The sequence below is a fragment of the Parasteatoda tepidariorum genome, chromosome 8, assembly GCF_043381705.1.
Source record: "Parasteatoda tepidariorum isolate YZ-2023 chromosome 8, CAS_Ptep_4.0, whole genome shotgun sequence".
Classification (NCBI taxonomy): domain Eukaryota; kingdom Metazoa; phylum Arthropoda; class Arachnida; order Araneae; family Theridiidae; genus Parasteatoda; species Parasteatoda tepidariorum.
The window spans coordinates 26,192,059-26,217,768 of record NC_092211.1 but is presented as its reverse complement, the minus strand read 5'-3'; the positions used below and the strand labels follow the sequence as shown (position 1 = coordinate 26,217,768).

The following is a 25,710-nucleotide window of genomic DNA, read 5'->3' as shown; positions in this document are numbered from 1 at the left end:
TCTCATTACACCTCCAAAGTAATTATTTACATTTCAAGTGGTTGAAGAACTGAGGAGTTATTTGTCTAACTGATGATTTAAGGTAGCTTTGAGCTTTACAATTTTTTTAAAGATTGTTTTACGGTTTGTACACCTAGCATAAAAAGGTTTACCTGACGTGCAAAAGTATTTAGAAAATTTTTTTTGCATCCCTAATGGTCGTAAAAAGTATTTTCAACTTCATTTTGACAAGAACTTCTTTGCTTAACGCCTTGATGCTGTTGCGTAGATATATACTTTTGGAAAGAGGTCCAAAGATACATTTGGAGTTTAAATGTGTGTGAATTTGTTTCGAAGTTTTAATAATTATTGAACTTTAATATTTAAAAAGCAAAGTTGATAAGCTTTTACACAGATTTTTTAATGTCTTGAATTAGACTAATTTATTTAGTCAAGACAAAATCAACCTTTTTTCTTTAACAAACTTTACGTAAAATAGATTTGTCATTTAAAGAGCATTTTGTATGTTAATAATATTTCTCCTCTCACAGATGGCGCTATGCGAAGTGATGTAAAAGTTAATTAATATTCAGATTCCATTCAGGATTCTGTAACCATTTTTTTAAAATGAACTTTACGTAAAATAGATTTGTCATTTAAAGAGCATTTTGTATGCTAATAATATTTCTCCTCTCACAGATGGCGCTATGCGAAGTGATGTAAAAGTTAATTAATATTCAGATTCCATTCAGGATTCTGTAACCATTTTTTTAAAATGAACTTTACGTAAAATAGATTTGTCATTTAAAGAGCATTTTGTATGCTAATAATATTTCTCCTCTCACAGATGGCGCTATGCGAAGTGATGTAAAAGTTAATTAATATTCAGATTCCATTCAGGATTCTGTAACCATTTTTTTAAAATGAACTTTACGTAAAATAGATTTGTCATTTAAAGAGCATTTTGTATGCTAATAATATTTCTCCTCTCACAGATGGCGCTATGCGAAGTGATGTAAAAGTTAATTAATATTCAGATTCCATTCAGGATTCTGTAACCATTTTTTTAAAATGAACTTTACGTAANTATTTAATGGTGGGCACTTAGAACTATTGTCCACAGAAAGTGCCAGAACTGCAACTATCTTTTCGTTACCCAGTGGGCACCTGTGGCGAAGCCACGGCGGTGGAGCAGCGTCGCCCACGTCGCACTACCACAACCCGTTTATAGGGCGGGTCACATTCACACACAAAGGAGAAAGGGCATAGAACACAGATAGAGAGAAAGAAACATCCATGCCTTGCCCGGGATTTGAACCCAGAGCCTTTCTGATGCAAGGACAGTTCCCTGCCCCCTGCACAGGCCGGTCGGCGTATTTTTAAATATTCGTTGAAATGAAAATTTTTAGATTCTAACAAAACTCCTTTGTATCGACTCAAGTAGGCTGTTTATAATCTCTTGGTAAATTAGACTTCCCTAGAAACCAGGAGCCCCAGTCACCTTTCCTTTTTTTCATTTGTTCTTGTAGTCTCTTTCACGTTTGGGTAAGGTAAGGCTTCTTAAAACGCTTAATCCTACCGTTTTTATTTTTATTTTTTATAACCGTCGTTGAACAGTCGACCCAATTTTATGGGTTTACCGACTACTAATGTTCAACTCCAAAGTCTTGTAATTTTGAACCTAATCCAGAAGACAAGGGAACTCCTGGATCAAATACTGGGAGAAATTTGCCTCCGTGGAGGAATTTTTGATGGAACTAACCCGCATTTGCGTTACATGAAGAGGAAGAGCACGAGATCCTCCCACGGATAACCTGACGGCAAGGGGACTTTAACCCATGATCCGTCTACCACTGAGGATATTTCTCGTCGGCACTGTGGTCGGTGCAAGCCTGATGCGGAATTCGTATCGACTGGGATTCGAACCCGGTTCGCTTCATTGGAAGGCGAACGCTCTATCCCCTGAGCTATCGTGGCTCTTAATCCTACAGTTTAGAGAGATTTTGTACCCATAATTCAGCGCTACATAGCCACATCTATTTCATGTATCATTTAACTACGCATTCAATCCTTACGAGGCCTTTGTTCTCGCCCTGATTGATTTTGGGTTAAATTTTTAAGTTTTGTGTTTATGATACTTTTTCTATTAAACAAACTTCTGATGATATATTACTATTAGACAGCAAAATACCTTTCAAAAGAGTTAGAAAATAAATGGGTTGCTTTATTAAATTAGAAGAAATAGCTCTTGATAATAATTTTTAGTAGTTCTATCAACTTTTCCAGCAAACTTTGAAGCAATAATACGATGCAATTTGTGGTTTTGAATAGGTAATTTTAAACTACATGTTTTTAAATTTTCAGATACTTGAAATCAAATTTTATTACAATTTAAACTGATGAAAAAAAGCTCTGGATGACGCTGAAAAAATTCCTTTAATGTTATTTGCATAAAAACAAAGATAAAAACTTTCTAAAATTTAAAACTAAAGCTTTTCTAAAATCTAAAAACAAGCAACCGTATACTATTTAACCACCTATCAAAAACTATTAAATATATTGGCATAATGCCGGCCAGGTGGCCGAGCGGTTAAGCGCGCCTGACTGCGAAGCCAATGGCTGCGGGTTCGAATTCCGCTCTGAGCATGGATGTTTCTCTCTTGTGTTGTCCTCTGTTGTGTGAGATGTATGAATGTGGCCCACCCCATAAGCGGGTTTGTGGCAATGTGGAGTGGGCAATGGTACTCGCCTCCGTGACTTTGGTTCACACGCGAAATGAGTAACAATTCTGGCATCTTCTAAGGCGAAACGAATAAAGTTCAGTGCCTGCCATTCGAAAAAAAAAGTATTGGCATAATTTTGCCACATTGAATTGTATTGTATTGGCATAATTTTACCAAAAAAACTATTAATAGAGAATCTGAAATACGGCGTGCTTTATATCTCAAATTGAGATTGGCTTGTTTTTCACATGTACAGAAAGATATTGCCAAATAAAGAAAATATCTATTATTGTATCATTGTATATGTTTTTTTAATTTGATTTCCAATGGCAGATTATAGACAGTAACAGCATACATAAACATCGAATAAAAATAAGAACAGAAACAAAAGATGCTGCAACAAAGTCTATTAATCACAACATGTCTCTAGCTTCCCTATAGCGTTCAGTGGTAGAATTCTTGCAAAGTGCAGAGCAGCGTAGAAGGTGCGTGGAGTCCATGTTCTCACCAGAACTGCAAAGAGTGCATACCGGGGAAGGAACGATACCAAATCTAGACAGATGTTTCCGCAGACAATCATGACCGGTGGCCAAGTGGAATTCACCCACCGCTCTTCGTCTTGGGCTATTTCGCAAATTTAGGATGGTAGCCCTCCAAGACTTAGTAGATGTTGTTGTTGTTGTTAATTTACGTCGCACTAGAGCTGTACAATGGGCTATTGGCGACGGTCTGGGAAACATCCCGGAGGATAATTCGAAGACATGCCATCACAATTTTGATCCTCTACGGCGGGGATGGCACCCCCGCTTCGGTAGCCCGACGACCTGCGCGCGAAGTCGAGCACTTTACGGTAGCACAGTTTAACGAGGACCAATACCTCACACACTCGGTCCCTACGCAGACTGATCCAAGTGGTCACCCACCCGCACACTGACCGCTGCCAGTGATGCTTGACTTCGGTGATCTGCTGGGAACCGTGTCTTAACGATCAGTCCACTGCGGGACCCAAGACTTAGTAGAAGTACGGTCGATAAGCTCTTCATGAGCACAGGACCTAAAGAACCTCTTAATAAGCCGTTTGATGGAACAGAAGGGCATAAGGTGCGCAGAATCATTGTATATGTGAATTGATGGATATTTTCTTTATACATCAGTTCATCCTTCAGATTATCAGTTTATTTGTGAAAATTAAATAAAGAGGACTAGAAGCATACCTAGAATTTTTCCCTCCCCGTCTCCACCCCTTGGATATCTGAGTTCGTAGGGGGGTGATGGTCAAGGGACTCTTTTGAGGACGGTATACCACGTGAGAAAGTTTTCACTTCAAAGTCAGTTTCTTCTCCAAAAGTTATTTAAAATTCAAATTCTGAATGAAGTGAATATAGTTTAACTTAGAGTAAACTATGAAGACTTAAATGCTGAAAAAAAAATTTAATATCGAAACGATAATAAATTATGGCAGAATTACTTTACTGTGTAATTTTGCAATGAATCGTTTAAATTTAGATATTTTTTAAAAAAGTCAGCATTTAAGACTTCATAGTTTGATCTAAGTTTACCTGAATTAAATTTTTCTCTAAGTTTTAAATTTTAAAGCACCACTAAAGATGAAACAGATTTCGCCATGGAAAGTTTTTTTTGCTTTATGCTTTTTGCTTTCTATTAATGCACAAATGTCAACGATTAATACGTCGCATCAATTTAAAAGTTCTAGAAAATATTTTTATAAAATTATTAATTAGAATTTAATGACTGTTTCTGAAAGTTTACACATTACATGCATTTTATTTTTAAAATCTTAACTCTTTTAATTCACTTTTCTCAAAACTTTAAATTTTAAAATAATAAAAAAATTTTACACCTTGCAATGCGTTTTCATTGTTACCTTTATAACTCTTTTTTTTAATCAGTTCTTACAAAAAAGACGAATAACCTGATACTTTTTACTCTTTAGCCTCATGCTAACTCATTTCAGGTAAATAATTTCTCATTACGCCTTCAAAGTAATTATTTACATTTCAAGTGGTTGAAGAACTGAGGAGTTATTTCTCTTACTGATGATTTAACCCTTTCGCGACGCAAAGCGCGAAAGCGCGCTTACCGCCGAGGCCGACAGTCTCTCTAGCGTGTGTCTCCCCAGGGCCGGAGGGCTTTTTGATGTTAAGCCTAATTCCATGAAATTACCGATATATCAGCGCGTTGTTTAATATTGTTCTGTAGAGTATTTAAGTGACATATGCTTTATGTATATTTCTATGGAAACTTTATTTACTTAAGTTATTTCTTGTTTAAATGTATATTTTTCACATTCTATTTTCATTATGTACTTGTTATTTTAAAACATTTAACATTACAAATCTGAAAACTAAATATATGACTTAAAGTTCTTTTTTCGTATGAAAAATTTTAAAACAGGGATTTATACACAGTCCTACGTCCACTTATCCACTAAAAACTAATCCGAAAATCGAAAGTAGCGAGAAAAAAAAAAACTCCCTTACTTACTGTAAATAAATATCACGTGCTAATTTAAAGAGCCCTCATAAAACATTCCCCCCCTCCACTCCTTCCCCTAAAAACCACGTGAATGTACTTTCATCTTGAGTAGAAGGTCAAATCTACATGCATCTGAAACCATATGCACATACAATGCCATCTTTTGGAAGAAATTTCATTTTTTAAAACGTTCCGAAATGCTGGCACAAATAAGTGACGGTCGGGGGTGAACGAGAAAACTCTCTGACACGCGGGTGTGTCGGCCGGGAAGTGAGCGCGTTTCTTGCTGGCACATATATGTGACAGTCGGCTCGAAAGGGTTTTAAGGTAGTTTTGAGCTTTATAATTGTTTTTAAAAAGATGGTTTTATGGTTTGTACACCTAGTATAAAAAGATTAACCTGTCGTGGAAAAGTATTTAGGATCATTTTTTTGTATCCCCAAGGTCGTAAAAAGTATTTTCAACTTCATGCTGACAAGAACTTCTTTGCTTAACGCCTTGATGCTGTTGCATAGATATTTACTTCTGGAAAGAGGTATAATAGCTCAAAGATACATTTGAAGTTTAAAGACGTGTGAATTTGTTTCGAAGTTTTAATAATTATTAAACTTTAATATTTAAGAAGCAAAGCTGATAAGCTTTTACACAGATTTTTTAACGTCTTGAATTAGACTAACTTATTTAGTCTAGACAAAACTAATCATTTTTTAAAAACAAACTTTACGTAAAATAGATTTGTCATTTAAAGAGCGTTTTGTATGCTAATAATATTTCTCCTCTCACAGATGGCGCTATGCGAAGTGATGTAAAAGTTAATTAATATTCAGATTCCATTCAGGATTCTGTAACCATTTTTTAAAGATAAACTTTACGTAAAATAGATTTGTCATTTAAAGAGCATTTTGTATGCTAATAATATTTCTCCTCTCACAGATGGCGCTATGCGAAGTGATGTAAAAGTTAATTAATATTCAGATTCCATTCAGGATTCTGTAACGTTTAACATCATTCTTCGTTATTGATATTAAATATATTTTTCTGTTCTAACGCGTTTTGTTATAACTTATATAAATCACTAATCTCAAATGGATTAACGAAAAATGGATTCACGAATGAATGAATAAATAACCGAGATTATGAGCACCAAGATTTTTGTATTTCACATTGTGCACGTTCATATTTTATTTACATCTTTTTTTACACCCATTTAAATTAAGCAATTTGAAGTTCAACAAAATGGTGAATGTATAGAAATTCTTGAGGTAAATTATTTATTTCATGAACTAAACCATTCTTGTTTTACATTTATTTTCTTAATTTATTGTAGAAATACATTTTCTCCTAATACTATCACTTAATATTTCAGAACGAAAAAGAAAAAGGAAACCAATTTTTATTAATCTGATAGTGTGAACTCATGATATAACTCTAGTATACCTGCGAGTTACAGCAATTTTGAAGCAAGAGTACAAGATAATAATTCAACTAGCCAGACTAATGAGACAATTCAACTAACAAGATTGAAACATGGCTACTGTGTTTGAAAAGCTGAAGGTTCTGTCTTCGATTTGGTTAGTGTATGAAAATAGTGAAGTGGGTCTAAAAGTTTTTTAGTTACTAAAGCTTCAAAGCTCTTTTTATAATTTCAATTTCAGGAATTATTTCTTCATTTTTGATTTCTCTTTGTCTAAGTCCATTTGTCAATTGGAGAAACTAGTAAATGGTAAGTACATCTCTGGCTTAATTATTTTTTTCAAACTGCATTCTGTGAGCAAAACCTAGCTCGCTGTTGTAAACTTGACATACCCGTTACCTCATACTATTTTGTTTATATTTTAAGATTATCTACATGAGTTGATCTTGCAAAATAATGATTATACGAAGTACAATAACAGATATACAAATACATTTCAAGGATTGTTGTTAATAATATGTAATTCGTCATAAAAATTTTCTTTTTTTCTTAAATTTCTTCATTTCTGAAATTTTCTTAAATTTCAAAAGCTGGAGGATGGACAATCCCTCTCTTCTCCTGCTGTTGACTAGGTCTTATTCTAAAAAAGAGGTTCTTGTTCTGTACTAAAAATTCATTGTGGCTTAAGATCGTAGATCTTAACTTCAGTATAGACTTAAGATCTACTTTTCCTGATCAGAATCGGCTCGTTGACAATTGTTACAAATATTTTTTTGAATATTTTGTTTGCATTAAATTTTTTTTTATTGCTGCCTTTAATAAACGTTAAGGTATAAAAGTAATTTAATTTTACACTAGTATACTACCAAAATACCTGGTATGCACCACATAGTAACACTCTTTCCATAAGTTAGCTATCGATAGAGTAAATATGTTGGTTTGGTTGATATTTGATTTGGATAGAGTGGTTTCAGATTGACAGGTTTTGGATTGATTGGTTTCGGATTGATTGGTTTTGGATAGATTGGTTTTGGATTGATTGGTCTTGGATTGATTGGTTTTGGATTGATTGGTTTTGGATTGATTGGTTTTGGATTGATTGGTTTTAGATTGATTAGAATTATATTGATTTGGATTCAGGTAATAAGCCCAAATCCAAATAAATTAATCGTCTACTACAAACGAGTTAATGATATGAGTCTAGAGAGGAAATCGAGTTGCATTCATTGAAAACTGCGTCGTGTTGAAAGTTTACACTCTTTTTCTTCCAAATATAGGTATTGAAAAAGGTTAAAAATTGCGTGCCTAAATTTTATCTAAAATGTGGCATGAAAAATAACTGCAAATTGGCTCCCATTTGGGGAAAAAAGAATCATTATTTACCATTAATATTCTTTGTTGTTAATAGTCTTTATGTCAATAATACGTACATTTAATGCCAAAATGTTCCATGTTACCACATGGAATCAGCTTTAATCGGCCATCGACCCTTTCACAATCTTCCGATATCATTCCCTATTTCGTTGCTCCAACCTCTAATTAGTTTCCCGATTCGAAAAACTCCCAATTAAAATCTTCCCCAGGAGAAAAATAACACATGAACCCCGAAGAACACGGAAGTCGGTTTGTATTCATTTTAGCAAAACAACAAGATATATACGTGAAAGTGTTATCGAACCCGATTATTCTTTTTTTGTGTGGTTGTATTCGCAGCTGCTTGAAGATTGGAATAAAAATAAATGAAGCTCCACTTAAAACAGGTGCCGTTGGCCCTTTCCTCTGTTGGTTGGCTTGAAACAGTGGGTGGCCTTAGAAGTGGAATTTTCTTGGCCACACAACTAATAAAATGTCGTGAAGGCCGAGTTTTGGTTTTTGGGTGGGTTGGTAAACGCCCTTTTCGATAATACTTCAAGAGTTGAGTTGATTTTTCAGAATTTAACAAGTGAGGTTATAGGTCTCTATAGGCCCGGTAAAAATATTTAAGAAACGAGTTTTGTGGGATATTTTTTAAGGTGGAAACTGTTCACTTTCCAATCAGATTCTTGAGAATTTTTTTTTTTCCATGAAGGACAAATATCGATTTTGTTTACTTTACGAACAGCGTTTATTTAAATTTATTTACTTTAGACTCTTACATCATTCTATAGTGAAACTGAGTGCGAAAAAAAATGAAGAAGCAAATATTGCGTTTGAGTTCTTTCTTTCTTTATTTTCTTCAGTAAAACAATAATTATAAGCTCCAAAATAATTCAGACATGCATAGCATAGCATGTATGTATTTTACAAATATATATAACAAACATGTAATATTTTCGTTTATGGAATCGTATATAATCGCTCCTCTTTCAGCGGAGCTTCGAATTCATAAAGAAAATCCATTTGTAATTGTAAAAATTGGAGTTATAGCTTTAAGAAATGCCATTTTATGTCAGACAGTTGAATTCGCAGATCTGGACAGGCAGTTAATCTAGTTCTAAATAAATTTTTGGTTTGTGCATAAGCTGAAAATAATAACACAAACAATTGGACAAATTTACACCAACATCAGATGCGAGTTTTTTTCCGTTAATTTTCGCATCAGATGAAAACCGACTGATGATCGACATTTTCTGTTTATGATTCGAACCCAGAGAAGGTGAAAGTCATGCACGATTCTTCAGTAATTGTTTTATTTGATTCCTCAGAAGTAAATTGTTTTTTAAAGACATGCATATTTTGGGTTCCATAATAATGATTATTATATTCTGAGAAGGTGATTTTTAATTTTATTAAATAATTTTATAATATTTATGATAACAAAATATGCTAAATGGACGGAATTCTTATAAAAACAATAAATTTATTCTTTAAACCCAAAATCACTGGAGACAGATAATTTAAAGTACGTCCATCCGTTAATCAATGTAAGAAATACGAATTCTATCATTAATGTTTTAGTAACAGTAAATATTCGCATATTTGGCTTTAAAGCGAGCTTCGTTAAGCTAATATACAAGTTTATTTTAATTAAGAAGCATCGTTTTCCCTAATTTAATTTAACATAAACATTTTAGCATATTTTGCTATCGTGATGCATATTTCGGAAAGTGTACGCATGCTATTTTCTTTAAATAACTCATATATATTCTTACCTGTTCATACGCCCTCTACTTATTTAATCAATCAATATACCTCCTACAATATTAAAATCGGTCTAAAATTTCCTAACAAACCAATGTATGACATATTTATTACTTTTTCAAGGTAATTTGAAAGCTTTTAAATCAAATCAAATCGTGTGTTTAGACATTTTTGGATAACCATTTTTCTACTGCTGCATTTTGAGAAAATTTTAAAATCTAACTTTATTATATATTTTGAAGAAAATATTTTTACAGAATATTCTAAAAATTTAGAATTCAGAGACAAGAACCTTAAATATTTTTAATTATACCTTAAATATTACGTAACCTTAATATTAAAATTACAGAATGTTCTAAAAATTTAGAATTCAGAGACAGGAACCTAAATATTTTAAGGTAGACGTTGAAAAACGCAGACGATATACAGTTTACCCAATCGGAGATTCTAAAAATATCCCTGGCACCACATCTCCTCCCTATCCTATCTTCATTCCCTACTCTTGTAACTAAGCAACTAAAATAAAACATATTATTTTTTTTAATATTTTCCCTTTTTCCGGAAGCCCCTATATATCTCAAGTCTCACTTGGAAGATGAGGAGAGATGGGAGGGAGGGGGGGGGAGGAGAAGCACCTTTTTGGCCATATGGATACAGGGTGTGCGGGTAAAAGGAAGTGATCTCTTCCTCTTCACCGGATGTTAATATAAACTTTTGAAAGGTGCGGGAGGAAGTGTTTAGATGTAAGGTGCAAGAAAATTAGAACAGTTTTTAAAACCTTCAGATTTTATCACTGATTCTAATAATTTGTTTCCTTTTTCTTCATAAAATTTTTTCCAAATTCGTCAGCAGAATTAGCAAGTTTAGACATTCATAATTAATTCTTCATCGGATGTTAATTTCATTCATAATTAATTCTTCACCGGATATTAAGATAAACATTAAAAAGGTGCGAGACTAAGTGTTAAGGTGTTAGGTGCTAGGAAATTAAAACAGTTTTCAAAACCTTCAGATTTTATCACTAATTCTAATAATGTTCTTTTTTTTTTTTAAATAAAATTTTTCTAAAGTCGTCAATAGAATAAGCAAGTTCAGACATTCATATATAATTAATTCTTCACCGGATGTTAATATAAACATTAGAAAGGTACGGGATTAAGTGTTAAGGTGTAAGGGGCTAAAAAATTAGAACTGTTTCAAAACTTTTAGATTTTATCACTGATTTTAATATTTTTTCTTCTTTTTTTTTTCTTAATGTAATTTTTCCAAATTCTTCATTAGAATAAGTAAATTTAGAAGTATAATTAATCAATTCTTCACCGGATGTTAATACAAATGTTAGAAAGGTTCGGAATTAAGTGTTAAGGTGCAAAAAAAAAAATTAGAACAGTTTTCAAAACCATCAGATTTTATCACTGATTCTAATATCGTTCTTTTTAATAAAATGTTTCCAAATTCGTCAATGGAAAAAGTTTATACATTCTTAATTAATTAATTCTTCACTGGATGTTAATATAAACATTAAAAAGGTGCTCGATTAAGTGTTAAGGCATTAGGTACTATAAAATTAGAACAGTTTTCAAAATCTTCAGATTAAGTGTTAAGGCGTAAGGTGCTAGAAAATTAGAACAGCTTCCAAAATTTTCAGATTTTATCACTGATTCTAATACATTTTTTATATTATTTTTCTAAGTTCAAATTCATACATTCATAATTAATTTAAATGTTTTTAAGGATAATATATTATATTTTATATATATATATTAAGTATTTGAATAAATTAAAAATGCAATTGAAATGAATATTTTTTTCAGGAAAGAAATGCTCTAGAATATGTTAATAATGCTGAATTAAAAAACCTAACTTCCATCTTAAAATATGAGTAAAGTGTTTCATTCGCAGAAAAGAACGCATGATTTAGAATGCATGATCATTCACAGAAAAGAATGAAAGTAGCCGAAAGTAAATTTTAATTAGCGTAAAAAATTGCTTAGTGACATCACCTTCAAATCAATTAAAAAGTGTTACTTAACAATAAAACATGCAATAATTAATAATAAAACACACGAAATCCTGATAAGCATTAATAATTGATTATGTGTTTATTATTGCTTGCTACAAATTCGCCTCGGACATCGAGAAACATATTTGAAATTTTCTTTGGTTTTGTGAGAGAGATTATCAAACATTGCGAAATTTTGATACGAAATTAATGGTAATAATAAAAAATTGCTAAAATAACTTTTACTGCCAAATATTTAATAATAATGAATTTAAAAGAAATACAGTAGATTAGCTATAATAGATAGATAGATTGCATTAGAATATAATTATTAAAACATAATTATGAGAATCATTCAGTTATTATTTCAATATGATAATTACTTCATTATTTCATAAATGAAAAATTATTCTAATATGATCGAATTAAATATCAGGTTGGATGAAAAGGTTCTATTCTTCTTTCTATTCCATTTTATTATTCTTTTATCTATCGAAGATTTCCCCTTGAGTCAAAATCAGAAGGATGGCGAGACGGCAATGCACGGATAGCCAGAAAGCTGCAACCTTTGAATCTTGGAATTATCGAATCTTTTAAAGAAATTTACACTAAACAACTTATAAGTTAATCATTTCTTTTTCTGGATTCCGGTGACCAGCAATATGCCTCTAAAGCAAAAATAAAATGTTCTGGAAGGTCTGAATTTAATTTCTACAGCGTTGGACAGTGTCACCTAGAATGCATTACTAATAGGCTTAATAAAGCTTCTTCTCCTAATGTTCAAATAGTAACCTAAAATTTTATTATTTTTTGCATCTTAAAGAAATTAATAATGAGACAAATTTTATATTTAAAATATTTATTCTCTATTATAACGTATCAAGCTATATTAAGATGCAGTTCTTTGTTTTATTAAAAAAAAAAACATTTATTTCACACCACAACAAATACAGTAACAATTATAAAGTTCCCGTAACGGGATAGTTAAATCTTATAAAACAAACTAGAAAAAGTACCCGTAACGGGATATATGAAAACTCACCCGTAACGGGATAGATAAAATATTATAAAACAAACTAGATGAATCCGTAACTGGTTATATGAGAACTCAAATTCCAAAACAAACTAATCTCTAAAAAAACCAACATCTCTCTTGTTCTACAAAAAGTCTTCTAATTTTATCGTCTGCTTCTATTTTATTGTTTGTCTCCTTATGTGTTTATTTTATTTTATTCATGCTTTTGCTAGCCCGTTATTTTTTTAATATTTTTACCTTCATTCATGCTTTTGCTAGCCAATTATTTTTTTTAATATTTTTTGACTTTATACTATTTTCACTAAAATGTGTATGCCGGTAATCATTCAAATATGAGTTTATGGGATTTTTGAGCTATTATTCCTGAAATAATTATAATCGATAATTAATGTTTAAGTATGCTTAATCTAAATAAGCTGCATGTTGAGCAAAGATAGTTTTTACAGCACTTGTTTAAAAAAATAATGCTTTCGCAATATGTTTATTAAATTGTTAATTAAATATTTCTTTACAAGATTAAATTAACTGTATAAATTCATTAAAGGACTTAGAAAAAAACTGTGAAAGATATTTGTAAAAAACCCTTTTACGTTTGAGAAAACTTTCCAGATTTTTTTCGACCCTTAGTTGCCCCCTATGAAAACAGCTGTTTAGTACATATTTCACATCTGAGAATGTGAAGAGGGTGATCTTAAAGAGGATGGGGAAATGCGGTAGCAGCGTTCACATCAATGAGATAAGTGAATATTCTATAGAAGCTTAAGATAATGTTTCTCCCACGCAAATTATTCTATCATTTTTTCCTTTCTTCCTTTTCATGAAATTAAAGAAAAAACGATGCCTTTAAAAGAAGGGCTCTGCTTTAAATAAGGTTTAGACGTTTTTATAGAAATGATTTTTAAAAATTGCTTCTTAATTTTTGTTCTGTTTTGTGAGCGAGAATTTCGAACATTGTGATATTTTGAGGCGAAATTAGTGCTGATAATAATTAAAAATTGTTAAAATTACTGTTGCTGTATGCACGGAGAAAAATATTCTGGTAAAATTAACTTCATGTATGGTAATGACATTTCTGCTTAAGTATAAGTTTGGTAATAAAATAAAATTATGCGGCATTTAAGCCATTTATTTGCCTTATAAATGGTAACGTTTCACCGGAAATACCGGTTTTCAAAAATTATAGTCCTTGTTACCGCACAAGAAGTAAAATTGTCTAACTGAAAAGTAAATTGAACCTTAAAAATGGTCCTTCATGCCTACATCTAAGTTATCATGATAAAATAACCAAATTTTACCACATTTTAACGCTCATTATAAAACGATATTTTACTGTTATTTTTACTAAAATTATTACCAAAGCGCTTCGGTAAAAACTACACAGCTTTTTTGTGTTCCCATAGAGCCAGAAGCATGGTAAATTTTACCATATTCTGGTAGTGACCAAACTTTGTTTCTTAGTGTAATTATTAAAAAATAAACTTTCAAAAATAAGATAATAGTTACATGTAGAACTACAAGGTGTTTCGTAATTACTGTCTTTAATATTACTTTTAGAATCCTTGTCATGAAGAAAGTAAAAATTGCAAACACGTTAGGGGTTTCGGAAAATATTTAAATAAGAAAAAAAATATTAAACAAATTGTGACGAATCATTATTGTGTTCTGAGCAAGGATGGATTAAAAACATTGAAAAGTTTGAAAATAGGATTTAATTACAAAGTGTTATTGTTAGCAAGTTTTCATATCTTCTCAATTCATCAGGTATTCAAACAAACTAAATTAAACTCAGTGGCGCGACAGCCTATAGAGTTCCAAGGCCTACTGTGCCCATCTCAGTTTTCTTGACCTTTGGGCTCTGAGGTGCAAGAGCAGATGCTCCGGTTAAGTGGTCAGCCCGACGCGGAACCCCCAGTGTTTAGCTTCCAAGCATGCTTCGTACTCAAAGCATGCTTGGTAATCAAATAACTGCTGATGTATTTTTTTTTCTATCTTGTCATCCATACAGAAAATATACTAATTTTCTATCTTGTCATCCAATATTGTAATTCGCTTGATTTCAAAGAAAGTTATTTTTTTCTTGTTTAAATATTAATTTGCAACTCATAATTTATAAATGACTTGAATGAACTTAATTTTTTATCACAGTTTATAAATACACATGTTATAATCGGGACTATAGAGCATCTTGCATGCTATGCAAGAAAATTTATAGAATCTATGTTTATGAATTGCAAAATTTAAATGAATTAAAAAAAATATGTAAGTCAAAAATTTCGTAATTCAAATAATGTCATTCAAAAATTTCGTAATTCAGCAACATTTCGTAATTCAAATAATGTTTAAAATATCATGAATTTATAAACATGGTAGTTAATTAATTCTTGATATTTCATGTAATTTTATTCTAATGGTGCAATAAAAACTAACAAGGAAATTAAACTTTCCTAGCAGGAAAATTATCTTTGTAAACATAATTAGGGTGTAAAAATTGAGAGTGAATTTTAAAATTTAATAATTAATAGCGTGATAGTGTAAGGGAATAAAAAATAAAATTATTGAAATATCTAATGAGAAAAAGTTTGTTCAAATGCAATAATCTCTTATAGCTTTTCTTAGTTTTTTTTTCCGTTGTTAAAAAAAGAGGTAGAAACTGAAAAATGACGTCTCTTTTTTTTTAATTAATTGGTTTTTGAAAGAAAATAAAAAATTAAAGAGATTTTTTTTTTGAATTATACTGTGCTTCATTGTTGGTCTCAAAATTGCATCACATGACAACAACATATTTATTTTTTTTAAAGAAATAATCCCAAGAAACTCAAGCGGTAAGATATTACCCGATTAAAAATTGATTTTGCTTCAAAAATATATAAATAGCAAAAGCAGTCGACATGTTTCAAGGGCTTTAAAAATAGGCATCCATTTTCCAGACCATATTCCGGTCTGGCAAGTCTTGAAAATGGGTGCCTATTTTTGAAGCGCTTGAAACATGTCGACTATTACTTCTAATTTGTATATTTTTGAAGCGAATTAAGTTTTCAATCAAGCAACGACATATCTTTTGTTTGTTGCTTTATTAGTATTAAAGCATCCGTTTTTAATTAGTAAATGAAATTACAATGAAAGCTATAAACTCTTATTTATTTGTTTAATTTGATCACTCGATACATTGCCTCATATTTTTATTACGATTCTTACAAAAACAGAACAAATACAATTTACAAGTATAAAATTTTAAATACGCACATTTAATTTATTAAGAGCTTTGACATTTATTTAATTTTCTTGTAAAAAATTTACAATTTGAAATCTTTATTATCCTCTTTTTTTAAAACTTTGTCCTTTTTGGGGGAATATGGTAAATTAGAACTATTATTTGGGGTGACTGAGTTGCAATCATCGTCTGGTTTGTTGCAGTAGGCCACAGTAGAACTTGGCTTTTGAGTGTTTTTGTGAGTTGTTTTCTTCCGATGTTCTCTGACTAGTTCTAAATGGTGTTGAATGTAGGACTCTTTTGGCGCTATTGTTGTCGCACGTAGCAAACATAGTTCAGCTGCTTCAAGCTCCTTTAATTGGTAATGGACAGCACACAGATTGTGCATGGCTGGTACATGGTAGGGATCTTGTTGCAATATCGATTCATAGCACTAAAAAGAAACATATAGATATTAAATAAAACATGTATTTTATGCTTATTTACAATTATTACACGTTCATGATAGGGACCTTGCTGTAATATCGTTTCATAGCACTAAAAAGAAACGTATACATAGATATTAAATAAAACATGCATTTTATGCTTGTTTACAGTTATTACACGTTAACATCTCTATACACTGATTTTTATTTGTCAGTCGCTCGTCGAATGTAACAAAGATTTGATTGAATGTGGAATAAAATATGTGAAAGAATTCAATGATAAAAACAAGCAATCACAGAGCGATATAAAAAATTGTGAATTGTTAATCGCAGCGTCGTGTAAAATATTAAATGGTGGTAGAAGAGTTATGATAATTTTTGCCGATTTTCAGATGAAATGAGAAATTTTAACTACAGCGGCATATTAACATTTTAAGTAAAAACATCGAGTTCTAAAACTAAAAACGGTTTTAATTTTAATCGAAAGCGAAATCTAAAAAAGGGCCGTTCGATTATTACGTAGGCGTGTTTTTTGCAGTTTTAAACCCCTTTCTCAGAAAAATTAGAATACAAAATGCTTACGTAAGAAATTCTGAAATCTCTCTCGATTTTTCTTGCTTTTACTACTGTAATCTAATTTTAGAAATAAATTCAAAAAAAATATTAATTGTAAAATGAATGAAACGAAATTAATTTTTATCTTATTTTATAAAATTTTTTGCGTTTTCCTTTGGTGATCAAAAATTTTTACCTAAAAAATTCCTTATAAAATTTTTTTTTCCAACTTTTCCTTTACCCAAATTTAATTTTAATTACGAGTATAAAGTTTTACAAGTTTTATGTTTTTCGAAGTTTTTTGTTACACTTTTTGTAATTAAAGAAAAAGAAAATAAGGGGATTTTAGTGACTTACGCAAGCAGTGCTCCTACCTCTCCGCCCCCTTGTAAGTAACAATAAGCAAGTTGCAAATCCCGTAGCCCCCTTAGGTACTTTTGTAACATGACGGTCACAAATTAAATATTTAGTTAGCTTTTGTAATAATGTAAGAGTTTTGTCTTCGTAAGTAGATGTATTTCATAAAAACAGCAAAGAATTGTGCTCACGACGAATTGTAGCGATTGTACCTACGACGAATTGTGCTTGCGACGAATTGTTCCTGCTATGAATTGGGCCCACAACAAATATTGTGACAAGTAGTGTCGAACGAGTAGTGTCGACGAGTATTACGACGAATTGGGTTAGCGACAAATTGTGCTTTTGACGAATTCTGCGCGACGGTTTGTCGCTAAGACGAACTGTGTATGACGGATCAACGCTGGACTTTATGAGAGATGATGCAGAATGTAAAAAAGTTATTATGAGAAATGATGCAGAATGTAAAAAAGTTATTATGAGAGATGATGCAGAATGTAGAAAAGTTATTATGAGAGATGATGCAGAATGTAAAAGAGTTATTATGAGAGATGATGCAGAATGTAAAAAAGTTATTATGAGAGATGATACAGAATGTTAAAAAAGTTATAATGTCGGCAGGATTCAAAAGAGCGTATGCGCAAGCTGTGAGAGTAAACATTGTTAAGTGTGAGTTAGTTTAAGATAAAAAGCGCAAAAAAAGTTATAAGCAAAAGTTTATTGTTCCAATGTCTATACGTTTTTTCAAAATTACTAACACTGCAAGCGCCGGATGAGCACAAAAGCTAAATTCAAAAAGTCAAGAAAATCAATTTTCGGCATAAGCATATATTTAACGAAAAATTTGTCAATAGATTACCTGTTTGGCAGCTGTATAGTTGTTCATATGGTTAAAATAGATGTTACCGAGCAGCACTAAACCTTTCAGATGCTTCTGGTTTAGTTTCTGTAAAAATGGCAGAGCTTCAAGAGGACGATTTGTTTCATAAAGAACGAGAGCAAGATTGAAAAGAGCAGCGTCAAAGTTGGCTTTCAACTGTGAAAAAGTAAAATAAATTATTATTCCATGGATTCATAAGATGGAATGCAAACTATTTCAATTATTTACGAAGTAAGGAAACAAATCGAGGTTATTTTTACGGTTATTTAGCCTTATCGAATTCGAAATGCATTTTTAGGCTCTGTAAGATTCATCAATTATAATTTTGTTTTGCCTTAAAAGTACTTTTCAAACTTGTTTTTTTCCTTGATTTTTCAAAAGATCAATGAATTTTACTGTTTTTTAAAATTGTATGCAGAAAATTAAAATATAAAGAGCTAAGCTTTTGATTTTTCAAGTTTAATCTATTAGTTTAAGCTATTTGCATTATAAAGATTTTTTGTGACAAAAATATTTTTTTACGAGTGTCATTTTTTAATTTAGAAAAAATATTTTAACATTAAAAAAATATTTTCTGCTCCTCAAAAATTCTATAATAATGGCATTAGTTTAATTTTTTTATTATTCACAAAACTTGATTATTTCTTTATTATTTACCAAAATATCGGAAGTCAGTACATTTTTCGAACCATTTTAACGACTTTTCAATTCACTTAATTACTAGATTTGTAAAATTACCAGAGGCGAAAGAAACGAATACATTACACTACAAAAAATTTCAGATCAAATTACGGTATGAAGTATTGGTACTTTGGCTGCATCATCCGTAAAGTCCATTTTAATCTTAAAATCTATTTTTTACGTAAAATCCGTTTTTACCGTAAAATATTACACCATAATTTTTACAGTAATATTCATTTAATTCGAGTGATTCAATGACTTTACGATAATCATTACTGTAAAAATTACGGTATATCAGAAAATTTCGTACTGTAACATGTTCCGGTAAAAATGGATTTTACAGTAAAAAGTACTGGCATCCTGAGTGCCTGTTCTTTTGACCGTAAATTGATCCAGAATTATTTACAGCGTGTTTAAGTTGAATCTATATAACATATAATCTGAATAGTCTGAACATAACCTCTGATTCATATAAAACTACGAATGTCAGGTTCAACATAAATTTATCCAAGTTATAGTCAATCACCTGCAGAGTTTTCCTAAAATAATGTTCAGCTTTTGATATATCTCTATCCTGCATAGCCAGCATACCCATATTGAAATAGGTTCTTTCCGGTTGTTGTCCTTTATCCAGAAGCACCTGCAATCTGAAGCAAAGGTAGATATGTCGATTACTAACATGAGGGTATAGAGGTAGTACTATAATTAACTTACGACACATTAAGCTCTGTAGTCAGATTTATAGATACTTTTATAAAACCACGATTACTATAAATGTAACTCTTGTTAAAGGTCGGGGCATGAGAGTTCAATCCCCCTAAACTAAAATAACTTCCCCTAAAAATCTTTTATAATAAAATATGGATTTATATAAAAAACAATGCTCATAAAATGAGCTTAAAATGTAAAATTGTAATTAAATTTTTTATTTATTTATTTTAAAAAGAGATCAAAGTTTTAAACATCAAAAACCAAAGTTGACTTTTACTTTCAGCGTACGGACAATTGTACATTCAATCCGATCCCAAGTTCAGTACTGAGAAGTACATGGTCAATCACCTTCCAATCCCTATTTAAGTTAGAACTTATTGTAATGAAACAACAATATCAAATAGTACGAGACTGAAACATCCAAAACCAAAGTTGACTTTTACGTTCAGTGTATGGTCAATTGTACATTCAAATCGATCCCAAATTCAGTACTGAGAAGTACATAGTCAATCACCTTCCAATCCCTATTTAAGTTAGAACTTACTGAAATGAAACAACAATATCAAATAGTACGAGACTGAAACATCCAAAACCAAAGTTGACTTTTACGTTCAGCGTACGGTCAATTGTACATTCAATCCGATCCCAAGTTCAGTACTGAGAAGTACATGGTCAATCACGTTCCAATCCTTATTTAAGTTAGAACTTACTTTAATGAAACAACAATACCAAATAGTACCAGACTGCGACGGAATTTTTTCTCTAGCAATAAACTATTGTTCCAACTAATCCATTCTTTTGTTATAATGAAAGTTCAAGGCAATATTTTTTATGGATATGAATTTAATGAAGAAAAGAAATGTCTTAACTATTTCTGAGTATAATGAAACAGAGCACTAAAAAAAAGAAGTAAACGAACTGGTAATACCTGAGTCAGATATTAAAAGATAGCTATAAAAAATACTTAAAAGGAATTGTGAAAGCGAATCTTTTCAAAAGATATAATAGAATTGTATTTAGTTAAGATTGATTGGTTTAATGAAGGTTAAACAAGAAAACATTCTAAACGCACGATATTTCTGTGAAAGATAAAAATCAGGCTAGCTTTTGTACACTTAGATGTCTTGGGAACTAAGAATAAATGGTTAGTTATAATAACAATGATTGATTTAAAAAAAAAATCCAAACTGGCTTTACTGATTGGTAATTAAATGATTATTCTGCGTATACGGAATTTTGTTGTTGCTGATGAAAGTCATTCTTTATTTTTTTATTTTTATTTAAATCATTATTATTTTTTTTTATCTACTGAATGCGTACAACGGCATTGAACTTGTTATTTCGCTCAGAATTTACGGTTTGCATTTAAAAATGCAAATTAAAACGCGCGTTTTAAAAAGTGGACATAATTAAAACTGAGAGTTTTGAAAACTATTCATAACCTGAAATGCACGTTGATAAAATGATCTAAAAACGCGTGTTCCTCAAAATTCGTGTTTGTTAATAGAAATGGGCATAGTGTGAATTGCGCGTTAAGGAAACTGCACTGCGTTGATGAATACGCATCTTTTATAATTAAAGATAATGATCTTAATTTTTTTTAAACATCTACGTTATTCGTAAGAAAATCTCGTACAAAATGAATATGAAAAATTTCGACGTTTTTTATTTTTTTTAAATTTTTCTTAAACATTGCGAATAACCAATGCTTACCAAAATACACTAGTTATAAACAATATTTTAAAAATCAAATGCGTTTAGAATCATTTTCTTAGATAACAATATTCATTTTTTTTCTTCACGCATTGTAAGTTATATCTATTTTTTTAAAAATCAAGCGCATGTTTATTTTGAAATGTTCAAGCTATGTTAATTTTCAAAATTTTGAGTCATGTCCAAAATATCCATGATATAATTTTTGCTGAAAAGATTTAAAAGATTATCTTAAATGTCTTTTTGATGACTCAGAATTCTAAAGTTTTATATGGATTAAGAAATTTTTATTATATTGATTATTCTTTACTAATGTACTAGGTTATTTTTTTAATATAGTAAATTTAAAATACGCTTTACCTTTCATGAGCAAGTCTGCGTAGGTTCGAATCTCCTGAATCTTGACTCAGTATGGCGTAGTTTAAAAGGGATTTCTGAAAGGATAAAATCATAGCAAGATTATTGAAAAATAATTAAATACAAAATTTGCTATATTTTTTAAAAATGTGTTTAATAATTTTTCAAAATAAATTTAAAATAGTTTACTGAAAGTAATCAACTTTATAAACTAATCGATAATATCTTTTAGTCCTGGATAAATTAGATAATGTATTTCGCGAAGTATAAATTTTTATGAACACTGCGTGAAAAAAAAAGGAATCTCCCTGAATTACTTTTGATCTAATGATCGGATCTTCATGAACTAGGCCTCAATCTTAAAGGTTCAAAGAAGTTTCCTTAAGCATGCTAATTAAGTAGTGCAGATGATGTTTTAAAGTGCAAAATCAGACAAAATAATTACAAAAATGTGCTTTTTTTGGAATAAACAAAACCTTGTTTCGTGTGATTAGGATTTCTGGTCCTCAAAATATATGAGTAACCGCAATCTAGGAAGCGGACCAAATTTGGATTCCTTTATGTTAATTTCACCATTTGTGAATTGAATACTTTTCGTATACAATTACAAAATTAGTTTATCCAAAGATAATTCCACGCAAACAATAATTTTAAATAATTATTTATTATTCTTTTCAATAAAAGCAAAAATTTTGAATTATGAGGCATAAAAATTTTTAAATTTTTAAAAAGATTGAAATTTATAAGTCAACATACAAAATTTGAACAAAATTGGTCAAATAGTTCCAGAGAGTTTTAAATATCTGACTCTTTTATAGTTCGATTTCTCAGAAGCATATGCATATTTTACAATTCCAATTTTTTTTTTTTTACGATTTTGAAATAAAATAATGAAATTAAGTAATAAAATTAAATAATAAATGATAAAATAGTAAATACATAATTATTTAAACAATTTTTTGCATGGGTTTACGTTTAGATAAACGAACTTTATAAATGTGCACAAAAATGTTCAAATTCTTTTAAAAAGTTATAGAGATATAGCCAAATACAAAAATTAACTTTGGATTTTAACTTTTGAGATTCAGAAATTCGAATCCTTTAAAAAAAGGTATGTTTATTTATAGGTGGTACTTTTCTGGGTCTCATTTCGTAATTTAAAACATCGTCTGCACCAATTTATTAGCATATTTGAGGTCACACCCTCGATCTAGCTAGTACGTGAAGATCGGATCGTTAGATCAAAAGTTATTCAGGGTGGTTAGTTCTTTTTTGCGCATTGCACACATGTTCTATTCATTATCTTTCTTCCGATTAGGAATTGAACTTTTTTGGCACTTGAGAAATCCTTTTTAATTTGAAAACAAATTATGAAAAATAAGCAAAAAATAAGCAAAAAATAAGGTGAAGAGGTAAATAGAACCTGCATTTTAAGTTCAAATTTTGCATATTGTTGAGATATAAGATATAGTTTAATTTATTGAATGAATAACTACAGAAGTATAATTTTAAAAAAAATATACAGCATAGAAAAAACGAAGAAAGAAAGAATTTGCATCTTAAATCTAAAAGTTTTGAATGTTGTTCAGATATAAGATATAGTTTAATTTATTGAATGAACAACTATTATAGTATAATTTTAAAAAAACATACAGCGTAGAAAAAACGAAGAGAAAAAGAATTTGCATCTTAAATCTAAAAGTTTTGAATGTTGTTCAGATATAAGATATAGTTTAATTTATTGAATGAACAACTGCAAAAGTACAATTTAAAAAAAAACAACAACATAAAGACATAGAAAATACGAAGAAAGAAAGAATTTTGCCTCTTAAATCTATAAGTTTTGAATGTTGTTGAGATAAGAGATATAGTTTAATTTATTGAATGAATAACTACAAAAGGATAATTTTGAAAAAAACAACAACATAAAGACATAGAAAATACGAAGAAAGAAAGAATTTTGCCTCTTAAATCTATAAGTTTTGAATGTTGTTGAGATAAGAGATATAGTTTAATTTATGGAATGAATAACTACAAAAGTATAATTAAAAAAAAAAAGACATACAACATAGAAAAAACGGAGAAAGAAAGAATTTGCATCTTAAATCTAACAGTTTTGAATGTTGATGAGACATGAGATATAGTTTGATTTTATTGAATGAGTAACCATAAAAACATAACTTTAAAAAAAATATACTGCATATAAAAAACGACTAACGAAAAAAGAGGACAGATTTTCTTTACTGATTCTTTTGAGCATGAAGATTCGTGTCACTTCAAAGTAGCGTTTGTAAAGTAAATATTTTGAAGTAAAAGAATCAGGATATAGAAAACAAATATTAGCGCGGCATTCGTCATTATTGATCTATACATATTTGGTAAAAAAAAAAATAACGCTATAAATATTCTACAGTATTTATTTATCGCCCGATGCTTTAATTTCTCAGAAGAAAATTGTGTCATTTGCAAAGTATAATAAAACACAAATCGTTTACACAAAAGGCAATCTTTTTATGTATTTATTGCAATCATTCAGACATATTACTTCAGAATTGTTTTAGAATATTTTGGGTGATATCTATCCCTCGATATTCAGAAGCGTTTCACAAAGCAGAAATTTATTAATCAAGTTTAAAATGGTCTTAAAAAGAAAAAGTGTTTTATGGGAAATAATTAAAAAGTGTTAGTGCATTTAAAAACAGTGTCTGAAATTTTTTACGGAAATGCACATGCATAAATGCGCATTAATCATTTTCAGATTGATGTGCATAGAAATCGAATAAACTTTTAGCAGTGGAGTTATGAATTTTTCCTTTTCGCGGGTTCGATTGCTTCTTCAAAATGTAATTTTTGACGCAAATGAGACACCGGTGTCTCTTTTATATATTTCTTCTGACGTTCTAATTACAAGCAAGCATATATTTTGGTATTTTTTAAATATAAACAACAGTCTAATAGGTACTAAAACAATCTTTTAGATAATCGGAATTATGCTTGTACTAAAATATGAAATTAAAAAAAAGTAGTTCGAATTTTTTTTTAAAATTCATATTTAAAAATTTATTTACAATAATTGATTTTGTAAATTAAAGAAACTTAAATGTTGAATGATTGTTTCTTTGAGGTACTAGAAATAAGTTCAATTTTGAAAAATTATTGTTTGAAAGTGAGCTTTGGTAATTTTCACCTTTAACGCAGAAAAAGACACCAATGTTTCATGTTGTTATTTCATAACTATAATCATAAATTATTAAAATACTAAGCAAAATATCTTTAATTTATTTGATCTAAATTAATACAAAGTAATGAAAAAAGTATGAGAAATATGTTTAATAAAAATTCTGTGACAAAAGATTAATATTATTATAGTTTTTTTAAGCAATTTTCATACTATTTATGTTTATAATTTTGGACTTTTAATTAAATAAAAATTTCAATTTTTAAATAATTTTTTCGTTCAACATGAAGTGATTCTTAAATTATCTCTAGTAAAGACCTGTGATTATAACGGCCATACACGCATTTAGAATCATATAAATTCTGTATCCAACTACTTTAACCAATTGTTGTTCAATTAATAAGATCGAAGTAATATTTTATGTATTTGAATTTGAGGTAAAAGCATTTTAAAATTATTTGGAAGAATTTAAAATTTTAGTTTCGAAAAATTCGTAATATTCAGCGGAAAGGAAAAAAAAACTTTCTAACTAAAAAATTCACGAGATACCTAGGGCTCTTACAATGATTATATTCACCACATAGTGTCTTTTGTATTTATTTTATTCTAAATAGCGCTAGTATTTTCTAAAATAAGTAAATAGGTAATTTAAAAGGATAGCATTTTATTTTTGGCTGTACAAAAAAATAGTATGATATTAATATGAAGAAAAGTCACAGTTTTGAGAAAATTAAAAGTGTTTGTGATCGAACTTTCTGAATTCTTGAAAAGTTCTACAACTCTGCTTTGTTTGCATAGCAAAATTAAATAAAAATAAACAAAAATTGAGAATTATTCAATGGTTCGAATTATTTTCATCTCGGTGGAGAAAA

General features: G+C 30.0%; 1 protein-coding gene across 1 annotated transcript in view; it reads right to left on the bottom strand.

Annotated features, from left to right (window-relative positions):
• Positions 1 to 15,887: 15,887 nt before the first annotated feature.
• The window catches only part of LOC107450915 (protein O-mannosyl-transferase Tmtc3), a gene marked incomplete in the record, with an annotated part of 110,556 nt that continues 100,733 nt past the window's right edge, over positions 15,888 to 25,710 (bottom strand). The window contains 4 exon segments of the mRNA XM_043046277.2: positions 15,888 to 16,414; positions 18,178 to 18,354; positions 19,406 to 19,526; positions 21,664 to 21,737. Of these exon segments, the coding sequence (XP_042902211.2) occupies positions 16,064 to 16,414; positions 18,178 to 18,354; positions 19,406 to 19,526; positions 21,664 to 21,737 (723 nt within the window).